The sequence below is a fragment of the Cyprinodon tularosa genome, unplaced genomic scaffold (assembly GCF_016077235.1).
Source record: "Cyprinodon tularosa strain WSP-4 unplaced genomic scaffold, ASM1607723v1 ctg553, whole genome shotgun sequence".
Lineage (NCBI taxonomy): Eukaryota > Metazoa > Chordata > Actinopteri > Cyprinodontiformes > Cyprinodontidae > Cyprinodon > Cyprinodon tularosa.
Window position 1 is genome coordinate 544,608 of NW_024039289.1, and position 16,204 is coordinate 560,811.

A 16,204-nucleotide genomic window follows, 5' to 3' on the forward strand; every position below is an offset into this window, starting at 1 on the left:
TAAAGAAAAGCTGACAGATTGAAAGAATTATTCTTATATTTAACATGTAACATAATAAAGGGTGTGATGGGTAGCGGTCGAGGGCGGGGACCCTGGCGTTCTGACCCTCTGCTGAAGAAGCTGGCTCTTGGGTCATGGAATGTTGCCTCTCTGGTGGGGAAGGAGCCTGAAGGAGCCTGAGCGGTGCAGTACCAACACTACCAACGAGGTCAGGAGCAGGGTGGTGTGCTCCTGACCTCAACTCGGGACGTCTTACGTCAGTGGGCGGAGTACTTCGAAGACCATTGAGGAAGCAGAGCCTGGGGGCTCCGGGTCGGGTTCTCCCATCTCTGTTGCTGAAGTCACTGAGGTGGTTAAAAAGCTCCTCGGTGGCAAGGCTCCAGGGGTGGATGAGATTCGCCTTGAGTACCTTAAGGCTCTGGATGTTTTGGGGCTGTGTTGGCTAACGCAGCTCTGCAACATTGTGTGGACATCAGGGGCAGTTCCCCTGAATTGGCAGACTGGGGTGGTGGTCCCTCTATTTAAAAAAGGGGACCGAAGGGTGTGTTCCAACTACAGAGGAATCACACTCTTAGACTCCCTGGTAAGGTCCATTCCAGGGTTCTGGAAAGGAGGGTCCCTCGGAATGTTCGAATCCCGGATTCAGGAGGAGCAGTTTGGTTTTTGTCCTGGCCGTGGAACACTGGATCAGCCCGATACCCTCAGCAGGATTCTAGAGGGTGCATGGGAGTTTGCCCAAAAAGTCTACATGTGTTTTGTGGATCTGGAGAAGACATTCGACCGTGTCCCTCGGGGGGTCCTGTGGGGGGGTACTCCGGGAGTATGGAGCACCAGGCCTTTTAATAGTGGCTCCTAGGTCTCTGTATGACCAGTGTCAGAGCCTGGTCAGCATTGCCGGCAGTAAGTCAGTCTCGTTTCTGGTGAGGGTTGGACTCCGCCAAGGTTGCCCTTTGTCACCGATTCTGTTCATAACTTAATGGACAGAATTACTAGGCGCAGCCAAGGTGTTGAGGGGATCTGTCTTGGTGGCCTCAGGATTGCATCTCTGTTATTCTCAGATGATGTGGTCCTGTTGGCTTCATCAGGGCGTGATCTACAGCTCTCACTGGAGCGGTTTGCAGCCGAGTGTGAAGCAGCCGGGATGAGGATCAGTACCTCCAAATCGAGACCATGGTCTTGAGCCGGAAAAGGGTAGAGTGCCTTCTCCGGGTTGGGGAGGATGTACAGCCCCTAGTTGAGGAGTTTAAGTATCTTGGGGTCTTGTTCACGAATGAGGGGAAGATGGAGCGGGAGATCGACAGGCGGATTGGTGCGACATCTGCTTTGAAGGGGGCCCCTGTACCGGTCTGTTGTGGTGAAGAGAGAGCTGAGCCAAAAAGCAAAGCTCTTGATTTAGCAGTCGATCTACGTTCCTACCCTCATCTATGGTCATGAGCTTTGGGTCATGACCGAAAGAATGAGATCCCGGATACAAGTGGCTGAAATTAGTTTTCTTTGTAGTGTGTCCTGGCTCTCCCTTAGAGAGAGGGTGAGGAGTTAAACCGTCCGGGGGGGACTCAGAGTAGAGCCGCCGCTCCTCCACATCAAGAGGAGCCAGTTGAGGTGGCTCGGGCATGTGGTTAGGAGGCATCCTGGATGTCTCCCTGGTAAGGTGTTCCAGGCACGTCCCATCGGCAGAAGGCCCAGGGGGAGACCCAGGACACGCTGGAGGGACTATTTTTCTCGGCTGGCCTGGGAGGGCCTTGGGATTCCCCCAGAGGAGCTCACCAAAATGGATGGGCAGAGGGATGTCTGTGTCTCCCTACTGAAGCTGCTACCCCCGTGACCCGACCCCGGATAAGCGAAAGAAGATGGATGGATGGCATATTAGAGGAAAAATATATATCAGAGCCTCCGGCCTACATGTCAGCATTGTCCTGCAGAGCTGGTACTGATCTGATCTCAGAATAAACTACTGCATCCTCTGCTGCTGGACTTGACTTTCCTGTCAATGAGAAGATATTTCTTAATAGAAAATGTCAAATCAATACACTCAAAGCAGACGATTTTAAATACTGCAACATTAAATGCAGAACAGTGGCGGTTCAAGACCTATTTTACCAGTGGGGCTAGAGTGAGGCCAGTGATTTTTCATGGTGGCACAAAGCAAAAGAAAAACAAATAAACAGGGCAATAGCAGACTGATGACCCTCTAAAAATACATATAATTACTTCACTCTATATGCACATGTAGTGGCTTTGGATGCGCTGAAAAATAAAATTTGCTGAACCTTCTTTAAAGGACACTGACGTTTTATTAGTTGTCTTGCAGATATCAACTAAGAGAGATAATGATGAACTGAACTCTATGCTGAGGTGTAATCAGCTTTAGTGTAATGATGACATGAAATTGACTGTACCTGCAGCTCCTGTTTTCCCTTCAGAGTAAACGGCGCCCTCCTCTGGTGGCCTATGATGTCTACCTGTAAAGATCATCCAATATGAGGGATAAAACCACTCAGTCAGTTTCTCATGTTTTACATTGTAGAAATGTGGGACTCACTCTCTTTCTTAGAGGATTTTATTTCAATGAGAGAGTATGTATGATCTCTGAGTTCTTCTCCTGCTGAAATAATGCAACATTTTTCTGAGTTACTTGACTGTAAATTACATGATTGTATGCTTTAAAAGATAAACTTTACCATTTCCAGCAGCTTCAGCAGAGCTGATTATATCATAGATATGAGCATCACCTAAAATGAATAAAAATACCAAAAAATATCATGAATTTAAAGAAAATTTACAAATTTTCAACAATTTACTTAAACCTTGTAAAAGTGATATATAGAACTTTAACATTAATATAGTGATCTAAACAGCACCAGCAGATTAACAACAAAGCTCTAAAAATAATGATTCAAAAATCTGCAATATAAAAAATATGTATATATGTCCCATAAAATTGCAAGACCAATACAATCATAATTCAATTCAATTCAATTCAGTTTATTTATATAGAGTCAAATTCACAACACATGTCATCTCAAGGCACTTTACAGTTCAACCAGATCATACAGTCAAATTGATACAAAGTTTTCTATCTAAGGAAAACCAGTTGATTGCATTGACTCATTGACTCAAATACAATCCCCCACACTAAGCATGCTTGTAGCGACAGTGGAGAGGAAAAACTCCCTTTTAACAGGAAGAAACCTCCAGCAGAACCAGGCTCAGTGTGAGCGGCCATCTGCCGAGGCCGACTGGGGTTCAAGGAGACAGAAGCAGAGATACAAAAAGCAGCTGTAAAAGGCGGCCCCGTCCAGGAAACACACAGCCAGGCAGACGAGCTCCAAGGCAGCTCCCATGCCAGAGGACGAAGAGAGCACATCCACTCAGTCACGGTCAGAGAAACAGGACCACACTGGAAAACAGGCCGATCTCCAACATCTATTAACAAGGGTGTTGATAGAAGCAGCACAGCTGATGTTTTTTTCCAGGATGACGTCACAGCCAAACAGGAACAGACGAGGCAAAGCTACTCTGAGGAAAAGCAGAGAGAGCAGAAGGTTAGAGATTGAACTAACAGATTCTGCAGAATAGGAGAACAGGATGTTTACATCTTATTTTACCTTCCTTAAATCAGACTAAACAGTTCAGCCAAACATGTTCTCTTTGGTAGAAATAGAGTAATATTTATGTTACTGTTGGGAACTGGGCTGAACTCCTTCATGCTTTTGGATCAGAGCATACAGACAAAAATGACTGGCTCACAAAATCTAACATCAAATCACTTTATAATGAGCATTTCCTCAGAATCATGCTGATAATAAAAAGGCAGTAATTAGAAACTCTCTTTAGAACTGTTTTTGTTCATAAAGTTTTGATGTTTTTGTTTCTAAACACTTTGAACGCATCGCCATCCTATAATAGTTTATGAAACTTGGTTAAAAGGCATAAACCATACTCATAAGCTCAAAGAACAATTCTTATCCTAATCAGCACAATGAGCTTCATGACTGCAATTGGCGCCTGTTATCCATGTTCTGGCTGGACAACCTGGGGAGATTGAGGATTAAATTGCCTGTTGAGTCTTTGAGAGGTCATAAGTTTGGATTTTAACCCCAACACCTTCTTCACAATATTTTAAGAAGGGTGTAAATAGATTCTTTATACAAAATAATTATTTGTAACTGTGTTTTTATCTGGCTTTTTTTTTTTTTTAAGTTATCTTGATATTTCTGTATCCTTGAACATTTGTGCAACCTCTACAGCTGGAGCCTTGACCACCAGCCGGAAGTCCCCAATGCAAACATCCAGTGGTGTCAAAAGTAGACACGTGTTACTTACATAGAAGTATAGATACTATAGTTTAAAAACACTCTGGTAGAAGTTGAAGTATCAACTTGACCTCTTTACTCAAGTAAAAGTGAAAAAGTATGTGCTTCAAAAACTACTTAAAGCATCAAAGTATAAAGTAACCTTAAAAAAAAACAAAACAAAAAAAAAAAACAGCCAGATGCCACTATATGAATTGAAAGCCCAATTGTCAGCTATTTTGAAAAATTCTTTGAGATAGGGCCAAGGATAAGGGAGGTCTTGTTGGTCTCCCGATACGCTCTCGCCTGTGTCCGACCTTTCAGACATTTCAGCATCTTTTTCTGAATCCTACATTGTAGCGTGGCATAGACAATTCATGTTTGCAGTTTGAAGAACACCTGCTAGCTTCTGATGATTTCCTTTAGCTAACCAATGAGTGTTTGCGTTATAATTTCCCTCTGGGATTATAAAAGTATTTCTGATTCTGATATGACTCTTTCAATGACACTAGTTTTCACTAGATGTGGATGGAGCCAATGATCTGCATTGGATGGTACACATTACATTAAATAAATATTTATAAACATAAAACCAAAGCCAAGAGTTACGAGTAAGGTTTGTTTTAAAAATATAAGGCATAGAAAGTACAGATACTTGTGTGAAAATTTCATGATTAGAAGTCAGAAGTTGGAAGAATAATAAGTAATGGAGTCTGTGAAATATTTTATTATTCATTATTTATCCTGCCAGTTTTTTTTCTTCACAGCAAAAAAAATCAATGTCTGTGTTGCAATTCAATTCAGTTTATTTTTCTAGCGCAATTCACAACACAAATCATCTCAAGGCACTTTACAGTTCAACCAGATCATACAGTCAGATTGATTCAAAGTTTTCTATCTAAGGAAAACCAGTTGATTGCATCGACTCATTGACGCAAACACAAATCCCTCACACTAAGCATGCTTGTAGCAACTGTGGAGAGGAAAAACTACCTTTTAACAGGAAGAAACCTCCAGCAGAACCAGGCTCAGTGTGAGCGGCCATCTGCTGAGGCCGATTTGGGTGTTGCAATAGTTAAAGCAGCTATAAGTTAGTTGATTTAATATTCATGAAAAGGTCTCACCCTTAGACCATCTGCAGCAACACAAGATCAGGAGAATAATGAGAATGAGTCCAATAACTGGTCCAACAATCAGCAGCACAGGAAGTGAAGAGCTGACAGGACTGGTGAGAGGAACTGGAGAAAATAAATATTAGAAAGCCATGTTATTAATCTGAAGATGTTATGTGATTGTAAACATGGACAGAAACCCACAGCACATTCACATTAACATTATTAGAGTTCACCTTGTTCATAGATTAAAGTTTAATGGCTTTCCTGAATAAAATCTATCAAATGTTTTCATCCTCTCACCTCTAACAGCCATCCAGCTCTGTGGTGACTTCTTTCCTGAATGTTCACACTTGTAGAAACCTTCATCTGACTTTGACACTGCAGAGATGTTCAGCTCCTCTCTGCCGTCATTGTGGATCAGTTTGTTATTGTGATAGAAAAACACATTGGAGAGAAGTTTTTGTTCTTTATCTCTGCAGCTCAGAGTAACAGGATCTCCCTCAGTCACAGGATGGACGGGGCTCACCAGGATAATACCATTAATATCTTCTATAAAACAATGAGAGAACATGAACATTTCATCAGAGATTGTTGGGATTAGAACTGTAAAAACCTTGAAAAGATGCCTTTCCCTTCAGTTTGATCACTTTGAACAGAAGTTTTTATTTATAAACTGATCTACCAACACAAAAGGGTCACCCTGTGACCTCACTGAGATATCAGATTAAACACAGAATGGTTCCTAGAGCGACATTATTGGAGGCTGAGGATGTTCTCTTCACTTTTATTTTCTAGATTTTATTGAGAATTCATCAACTGTTCCTCTGAGAGAGGTCTCAGAAAGATGATCACTAGAGGACAACAAATAATCAACTGTGTTGGAGGAGATAACATAGTTATTGTCCAGAATTTAGATAAGAATAGTTTTTATGAAGATGAAAATAGAAGAAATAAACAATAATGATTAACATCAGAATAAATCTGCAGCTCTGAAATTAAAAACACTGATGGTTCAGAGCAGCTCTGAAACATTTATGGGTCCATTAATATGATCATGTTATTTTAAATTAATTCAGTTCATTGAAAAATATCAAACAGTTTTACTTTCTACTGTAAAAAAGTTATGGAAGATTTTTTATAAAAAAATTATGAGAATAGTAGCTATAGATGAGAAATAACTTTAAAACTGAACAAAAGTTATTTAGTTTTTAAACTTTTTGAATAATAACTTGTTGAACAACCTTGATGATATAATAAATAATAATATAGTTAATATAGATGTGAGGATTTAAGGAGAATAATTTATCAAGGAGCAAATATTTCAGTTAGAGGTTACAGTACGTATTAATCATTAAATATACTGAAATGTGTTAATGTTGAAAATAAGGAAAGAGAAAGAAAAACATGATAAATCATAACCTACTCTGTACAGTGATGTTTACAGTGTTGCTGAAGTGTCCTGATCCAGACTCACACCAGTACACTCCACTATGATACGAGTGTAAACTGATGCTACATGTAGATCTGTTCATGATGTCCCAGAGGGAGCAGTCAAACAGTGAACCTGCTTCTGTAATCCACTTCACTATCCATTCAGCAGAGTTTCCCTCACAGCTCAGAGACACAGAGTCAGAGTTGAAGTGTTGAACTCTGTCAGGACTCACTGAGAGAGACGCTGCTGGATGAGGATCTGGAAAACAACACAGGATTTAGGCTGAGCACAGAAACAACAGGTAAAAGGATTATTATGGATTTTCTTTTTGAACGTCTTTAATAATAAATATAAGTGCAAACATTTAAACAAAGTGACCAAACTGGGATATCCGTTCTTTTAATCCAATATTAGTGAATCTAAGACTGTACTTCCTGCAGAAACTCAGGAAGCTCAACCTTCCACAGCAGCAGCTGATCATTTTCTATACCTCCATCCTTCAGTCTGTTTTATGTTCATCCATCTCTGTGGTTTGGTTCTTATCTACAAACAGGACCGGTCCAAAGTGTAATGAATAATGAGGTTTGCAGAGAGGATCATGCTGATCTTCCCTCCATCCAGGATCTACACAGGTCTAGTCAATGATTGGCTGGGGATACCTATGTGGCTATGGCATCGCTTACCCCCCTCTATTTCCACCCCTGCTTACTCTTTACTCATAGAGCAAGATTGTGCAGGGATTAAACAGAAAATAATTTACCCTAAATCTGTTTAGTTTTAATAGCTTTGAGCTTTTTAAGCAAATCAGATCAATAAAACCTGTATCACCTGCTTATTTATTGAACATATGAAGTTTAAAACAACCTTCAAAGAGTCTTAAGTTCTTTTTTTATCATTTTAATCTGTGGTGGATTGTTTAGACTCTGATCATATTGCGGTTTTCTCTGTACTGTGTGAAAACCTTTAAAATGACTTTATGGAACAACTGTGGTGTAAAGGTTATGAGAACATACTCGGAGAAAAATTTTAATGAAAACAGGAACATTCAAACTAACAGGGTTTAATAGATCACCAAAAACACAGGACTTGGAGTAAAGGCCAATTTAAGGAGTAATTTGATAAGCAATGTCTAAAGTGACATTGAAATTTATAAAGAGATGAGCCCCAAAAGTTCTGCAACACAATCTTATGGACTGATGAGACCAAGATAAATCTCTACCAAAGTGATGGAAAAACATTGTGGAGAAAAATGAGCCACTTATGATCTGAAGCTTAGAAGCTCATCTGTGAAGCAGGGTGGTGATTATTTAATGAGTATTGGTTTAATTTCATGCTTTGGGCTACATGGCAGCTTTTGGAACAGGATGATTAATATTTATTGGTGACATAACTGATGATGGTATCAGGTGAATGAATTCTGAAATGAACAGAAACATCCTTTCTTCTCATCTTCAGAAAAATGCATCCAAACTAATCTGGAGGAATTTTATCATGCAGCAGGACAATGACCCAAAGCACACTGCTAACAAAGCAAAGGACTCAATCAGGGGAAAAGTGGAAGGTTTTAGAAAGGCCAGTCAATCACCAGACCTTCACCCGACAGATCATGCATTTCACCTCCTGAAGAGGAGAATGAGAGAGAACCCCCCAAAATAAACAAGAACTGAAAGAAGCTGCAGTAAAAACCTGGAATAGCATCACAGAAGAAGAATCAACAGTTTGGATGTTGATGTTTATTAATACATTTTACTGGATATCATTAGTTTAGTAATGTAGTTTTAGGCTTATCTTTAAAGAACAATAATCAGACTGACTTGATTTAAAATGCAATAAATTAAAATTAAAGAAGATGATCTGAAATTTAACAGATGTCTTTAAACAACATAATTTTCTCACTCTACAGCTATAGACAGTATAAGATAAGAACAGCAAGAATCCATGTTAACTTTATCGGGTAAAAACTATAATAAATCTGATTCAAATCTAACATTTATTTGAATTCTTAGTAAAACATGACAGTAGATACAAAGCATTCATATGAATGTTCTTAGATAACAATGATGGTTACAGATTGAACATAAAACTATGGCTCCTGCTTAATTATAGCATAGAGAGGAAAATACTGACCTGCAGACCAGACAAACTTTAATTCACTGTAAGCAGTGAAATCTGCTGGATCTTCTCTTCCTGCTCCGCACACATATCCTGCTGTGTGATTTTGTCCATGAAGGATGGAGGAGTTCAGTTCAGTTCTGTTGGTGATGTCAGGCAGCAGCTTAAAGCTGTAGGATCTGGATGGTACATCAGGAACAGCTTTATACCAGAAGAACCTCCATCCTGCAGACTGAGGTTCAACCTCACAGCTCAGAGTCACTGAGGCTCCAGGACTCAGCCATGATGGAGACACAGAGAGGACAGGGAGAAGGTCACCTGTTGAAATCAATCATTAGGCAGCATCAGCACTATGATGGAGGAATTAGACTTTGATTGAAATGTTAGATCTTAAAATTCATTATTAATGTAATGTGGGTTTGGAGTCAATTAAATATAAACAATGTTGTGATACCAAAACGTAATAAACGTTAATTAAATAGTAGTTTAATACACATCTATTATAATTAGTGAACAGTAAATCTGATAACTAAAAGATAACCAGAGATAAATAGTCCAACTAATGCAAAGAAAGAGCATCAATGCTTTGATGATTGAAGCTTTATTCCACTGCAGAACCTGCTTTCCTTTAGCTTTATTATGATTCAAGTTATTAGGAGATACTGACAAAATAAAGAAATATAAGATCCTAAATGAAAAAAAATATATATAACAAACGTAAGTCAATATAAGTGAGAGGAATTGGATCAGAAAAAGCATTACAACAATATTTCGTAATTTAAGGACCAACCATTTATCTTGAATCTGTCAGCAGGAGGAGATTTCATGTTGTTTGGATAATAAACATACTTAAAGATACTTAACACAGTAAGTAACGTATGCTTTTTTTTTTTTTCCTGACAATATTATATCATTATTTAAATTAAAAAAAAAGCTACTCCACCATTTAACAAATCTGAAATCAATTTTTGTTTTAATGGTGAAAAGAAACCTGCGATGGACTGGTGACCTGTCCAGGGTGTACCCTGCCTCTCGCCCATTAACTGCTGGAGATAGGCACCAGCACCCTTTGCGACCCCACTTGGGACAAGTGTGTCAGATAATGGATGGATGGATGGATGGATGGATGGATGGATGGATGGATGGGTGAAAAGAAATTAAACTCACCAGTTTTCCTTACATAGACTTCATTGCTGCTTTCAGTGTAGAAAACTGGATCTCCTCTTCCTCCTCTGCAGCTGTATATACCTCCCTCTGAGACTCTGAGGACTCCATCTGCCTCATTTTTTCTGTTGGACTGAGCTGCATGATGCCATGACGGTCTGAACCAGTCAAACTTCCATCCAGCAGAGCTGGGCACAGAGCAGGTCAGTGTTATACTGCCCCCTGCTGGTATGATTGTTTCCTTTGCTGTCAGTTTGGCTCTTGGTTTTTCTGCTAATGAGGAAAAAACAAAAACAGGTAAATCTCCAGAATATTGTTTATTGAAGTTTTTTATCACCATAAATCTCACATACAGATAGTAGAATAAATCAGATGCATGATCCGCTGAGAATTTAAAGCCACATTTGACATAAATAATGGATCAACTTTTTAGTGACCTACATATTTTTATTCTTTTTTTTTCATATTTATCTGGCGCAACTAAAACATTTTTTTTTTATTTTCCAAGTATAGCCAGTTGTAACTTTACAATGTTTATATGTTCATGTTGTTCTTGAAAGTATTCACTGAAAAATATTGTTCAATGAAGAAATTTTTTTTAAAATGCAATATTATCTAAAACAAAAGAGTAAAGTTAGAACATTTCCTAAACTGTTCTGCACTGGTCAAAATAATATAGCTCACCTGTGGCAACGTTGTGATCATATTAGACACTAACAAAGCTGATAAGATCCTTAATGTTATGAAATATTTAATTCATACTTTAAGCATTAACTTGAAAACAAATACACTAAAATATTTGGAAAAACAACAGCTCAAATTTGAATGTTTTAATAGAAAAAACATGGTTAAATGAAACAAATTGAAACATTTCAAATAATCACTTATTTCTAAAATAGAAGGATAACTCACCAACAGTTAAGGAAAAATAATTACTCCATTGAGTTAACTCATAGTTTCTTCTTCCTCTGCAGCTGTAGGAGTCACTGTCTGCTGTTATGGTCCTGGATTCATTGAATATTGCAGAGTATCTGCTGGTTGTTCTCCATTCATACGTCCACTTAGTTCCTCCACCTCCATGGATCTCACATCTCAGAGTGACTGTCTCTCCTCTGAATATTGGAGACCAGTTGTGTTGCAGAGTCACAGTGGGTTTAATGGAAACTGCTCACATAAAGAAATATCTGGTTAGAACAGAAACATTTAGAACAAAAAAGTCTGTTTAACTTAACAAATTAAATAAATAAATCTGTACATTGACCTAATAGCATAAGAGAAATTAAACATTATTACAGCAATGATAAAAATAGAAATATTAATAACATAGTGAATTCAAAACATTAAAACTGACCTCTGAAAAAGGCTGACATCATGTAAAATATTAGTTTGAACATAATTAGGAGATAAAATATTATGCTTCCTTTCAGAAGAAAATAGCATTTAATAATGAATGTGAAGCAAATACACCAGTAAAAAAGGTTTTTACTGTCATGTTATTGTTGCTTAGACTAATGAATAATTTAACGTTGTGATGTTAAATTATGTAATAATCTTGATAAAGGCTGCCATCACAGAGCAGGTGAAATCTCTCATAGGTGTGTGACTGGCAGATAATCTAAAAAATGCACCTGCTTGGTCCTGTCGCTGATGCTTCATGTCACTGTCCCATTTGCTCCCATGGGAGCAGCACATGCTCTCTATGCCAGGAATTGATAAAAAATAAAAATCCAAAATATATTGCTTGTTCACATCCTTATGGGGAGCAACATTAATAATCTGCAAAGTCTCAGTTGCTCATATACAAACTCTCTCTATATACGTTCTTGAGGTTCCATGTTACATATTATTTTTAAAGGAGATAAATTAGGTTATTTTGTTACACATAGCAGCTGGAAACTTAAAAATGCCATGCCCTTCTGTTTCTGTTTAAGTACAGAAATTGGACTATATTATTAGAATTTTATTTACTGTCTGAAAGGGATACAAAACTAAATAGTTGTCTAAGTCTATAACTCTGAGTTATAAACATTTCTTTGTGCTCTGATCAGATGTATATAGAATCCATTCTGCTCTGCCTTTGACCCAACAGCAATAGGTTCTAAGAAAGGGCCTATAGGCTTATCCCTTAAAATTGAAAATGTGAAAGTATGACTTAGGAGTCAATCCCCAGTACCAGTAGGCCTACTAAACGAAACCATTATTAGCCAACCAGCAAGTGTTTGTTGGAATAAAATTGAGTCAGTGCTGAGCTGCACTCAGGATGAAATCTGTCAATTTCATTGTTTGCGAAACAAACACATAAAAACTGTTCACTGGGTTGACATGAATTCAAGCATTTGCCCCTTTCTGGAAAATAAATTGATAGGGTAAAATGCAACTATTTAAAGAAGAATTCCCCTTTTGGAAATAGTAACATATTTTTCTTTTTCATAACTTGTGGGTTTCTGTCAGTGTGGCAGAGATACAGCAAACCAATGGAACTAAGACTTAAATGAAGGTGTTTCTCCCACAACCAAATTCCAGCGAGTCTGCACTGATGCAGATTTAATGGGTGAGCAGTCCTCTTATCCTACCCAGCCTCCGCAGGAAAACCAAAAGCAGAGATTAGTGCATAGGGGTTGTGTTTAGGGGTCAGTTTGGAATTTGTCCAGTCCATTTGTATTGCCCTCTACAATACATGTAAATTGTTTGCTCATGGCAAAAAGTTCCTCTTTAATTTGAACACACCTTGAAGGTATCATTCCACCCTGTTAGCTCATAGTCTCTTCTAGCCCTGCTGCTGTTTTCTCCACTTTAGGATGGAGGAGCTCTGCTGATCCTGTATTTACTAGATGTTTGAGAGTTTCTGCTTATTGTTCTCCAGTTATACATGCACTGATATCCTCCACCTCCCTGACTCTCATATCTCTGAGGTACTATTTCTTCTCTGAATATTTGTACCTGTTTGATTGCAGAGTCATGGAAACTGTAGGAAATTAAGGAAGAGAGTCAAAACATAAAAATAAAAACTAAATACAAAATTAATAAAAAACAGTTGGAAAAAGTTCACATATCTTGTTTACCTTAAACAGATCAACTATGTTGATCATGCAAAATGTTTGCTTTAAACCTCTGAGAAAATGTTGTAGTTTTTCTGAATATTTTAGTTAAACAAACAGTTATTTTCCCATTCCTTCACTCTGTCTGTTATGATCTTAGTGCTGATGACTGGCTTAATGTATTGACAGAATAATCTGGCCATTGGAAGAGAGTAGCGTTTGGACGTAGAAGAATGTATATCTCAAGTCAAATCAGGCATACAGGAAATCCTAACACATTTGCGTAATCAGGACACCACTGCTCCCACACGACAGCGTCAGCGTCTATGGCACCTGTTGTCAGATCAGATTGTCAAGATTGTCTGTTTCCCCCTGAACTGTTTAAGGCTGACTCTGATCAATGTCGGGCTTAGCCAATAAAGCGAAGTTGTGGGGAACATCTGAATGGCAAAACAATTCTAGTTCATGTCAGTTCTAGTTCTGCCCAGTTCTTCCCGGAAGGGAGGCTTCTAGAGGACTTCTGTCAAATATTCAGGGAGATGGATCTGTACTGGAATATACAGAATATATCCTGCTGAACCACATCAAACTTTTTATCTCCTGAGATCTTCTGCTACCTGTAACTTTGTCAGTTAATTCCTGAAGTCATAACCTGTCTGCATTCATGGACTCTGGTGCTGATACTGAATTTATGGATGGGGACTTTGCCAGACCACTGGGTATAAGGCTTCTTCCATCACTGGATTCCCATAAGGTAATAGCCTCGGATGGCAATTTTGAACCAGTTGATCCTCAGTAAGGCTGCAGCTGTTTTCTGACATTTAGTCAATGAGGTACTCAGGGACATTGTGGTACATTGTGTTTTTGTATATCTGGATTACATTCTTATTTACTCTCAGGATTTGGATTCCCATAAGAAGAACGTAAGAGCTGTTCTATTGCACCTCTAGCAGAATCAGCTCTTTGTTAAAGCTGAAAAATATCAATTTCATGTTAAAACTATGTCATTCCTGGGTTTTGTGGTTTCCCCTGATCAGATTGCCAAGTACCATATGTAAGCACCATTACCAACTGGCCTGTTCCCAAAGATAGCAAGCAACTGCAAAGGTTCTTGGGGTTTGCTAATTTCTACAGAAAGTTTAACAGAAACTACAGTCAGATAGCTGCACCCCTTAAGGCCTTTAATTCAGATAAGATTAAGTTCTTTTGGAATGAACATGCTGATGGAACCTTTCAGACACTCAAAACTTTGTTTCCTTTTCACCTGTTTTGGTTTCCCATGATTGAAAAAGACAATTTATTGTAAAGGTGAAGGCCTCCAGTACTGGAGTTGGGGTGGTCCTCAGCCAAGAAGCCAGGGATAACAAGATTGACTCCTGTGCCTTCTTCTCCAAGGGACTTTCAAGCGCAGAGTGGAACTATGATGTGGGGGATCGGGAGCTACGGCGATAAAGCTGGTTCTGGAGGAATGGAGACAGTGGTTGGAGGGGTCCAATATGCAGAACACCACGGGAAACAGGGAAAAGGTTCAAATGAGTTTATTGACAAAAACACATGGAAATGAGTCAGGCACTGGTTCACGTCTAGGGAACTGGTTCACAGGAGACTGTAGGGGAGACAGTTCAGTTAGCCACGTAGCAGATGAATGTGGAATTGTTATCTTCTGAGATCTACCTTGAAGAATCCGGGTTTGGCTTTGAGAGAGGCACTGTTGGGTCCAGAGACTGTTTGATTCAGCAGGGTTCAGTTTCAGCTTCAGCGTCTTGCATCTAGTGTTTGGACAGACCTTGGTTTTCCAGCTCTTAGTCCAGAGCAGCATGAGAATCCAGAGGAAGGTCTTCAGGTTTGGCTCAGAGGGCAGGCTCGACAGGTTAAGCTCATCCAGAGCTTACAAGGCAAAAACAGGTTTCCTGTAAGCAGAGACAAAAAGGGAATTAGAATCCAACTAGGAGACTAGAAGCAACAAAGATTTCACAGAGGTAGTGAGGCTCAGGTGCTAACCAAACTGGATAAACACTGCGGCGTTGATGCGAGGTCTGAGGGCTGCTTAAATAGTAGAGGATCCTCCTGATGAGAAGATGGGCTTTAGGTGTGTCGAAGGCTCAGCTCAGGAGGATCCACAGCGAACTCTGGTGGAGACAGATGGAACTTCTCCAGATCCCAACATTCTGGAGGAATGGAGACTGTGGTTGGAGGGGTCCAAGATCAATTTCGTGATTTGGACCTTGAATACCAGAAGTTGGCTAAGAGACTTAATCCCAGACAGGCAAGGTTGCCACTTTTTTGGGCATTTAAACTTTTCATTGTCTTGCAAACCAGGGATGTTAAACTTGATGCTTGGTCCAGGGCGTTTGAGTCAGATGAACAGAGCTCTGGTGGTACAAAGGAGTATGTGGTACCTTAGTCAGTGAGATGTTCTGTCACTATGGTTGATTTAGAGAAGGAAGTGAGAGATGTTCTCTGTAATCATCAAACCCCAGACGATTTTCTTGAGAAAAGGGATCTTGGAGTTCTGTCATGGTTCCAACTTTAATTTGTTTAAGTACAGCAGTGAAGTATTTGCACTTCGCTACTTGACACCTCTGCCTGTTGGAATCAATCATTAGGCAGCATCAGCACTATGATGGAGGAATTAGACTTTGATTGAAATGTTAGATCTTAAAATTCATTATTAATGTAACGTGTGTTTGGAGTCAATTAAATATAAACAATGTTGTGATACCAAAACCTAATGAATTTTAATTGAATGGTAGTTTAACATACATGTATTATAATTAACCATAATTAACCACGTCGAGAGGAGCCAGTTGAGGTGGCTTGGGCATCTGTTTAGGATGCCTCCTGGACGCCTCCCTGGTGAGGTGTTCCGGGCACGTCCCACCGGGGGGAGGCCCCGGGGAAGACCCAGGACACGCTGGAGAGACTATGTTTCTCGGCTGGCCTGGGAACGCCTTGGGGTTCCTCCTGAAGAGCTGGAAGAAGTGGCTGGGGAGAGGGAAGTCTGGGCCTCCCTTCTTAAGCTGCTGCCCCCGCGACCTGACCCCGGAT

General features: G+C 39.5%; 1 protein-coding gene across 1 annotated transcript; it reads right to left on the reverse strand.

Annotated features, from left to right (window-relative positions):
• Positions 1-1,202: 1,202 nt before the first annotated feature.
• Positions 1,203-10,496, reverse strand: LOC119796601. The gene is made up of 10 exons (XM_038305228.1): positions 10,472-10,496; positions 10,122-10,391; positions 8,970-9,272; positions 6,834-7,100; positions 5,711-5,959; positions 5,420-5,533; positions 2,682-2,732; positions 2,543-2,605; positions 2,400-2,462; positions 1,203-1,984 (listed from the first exon to the last, which is right to left on the reverse strand). Exons 1-10 carry the CDS (start codon positions 10,494-10,496, stop codon positions 1,899-1,901), a joined length of 1,491 nt encoding a protein of 496 aa, XP_038161156.1. The 3' UTR covers positions 1,203-1,898.
• Between the last annotated feature and the right edge of the window lie 5,708 nt (positions 10,497-16,204).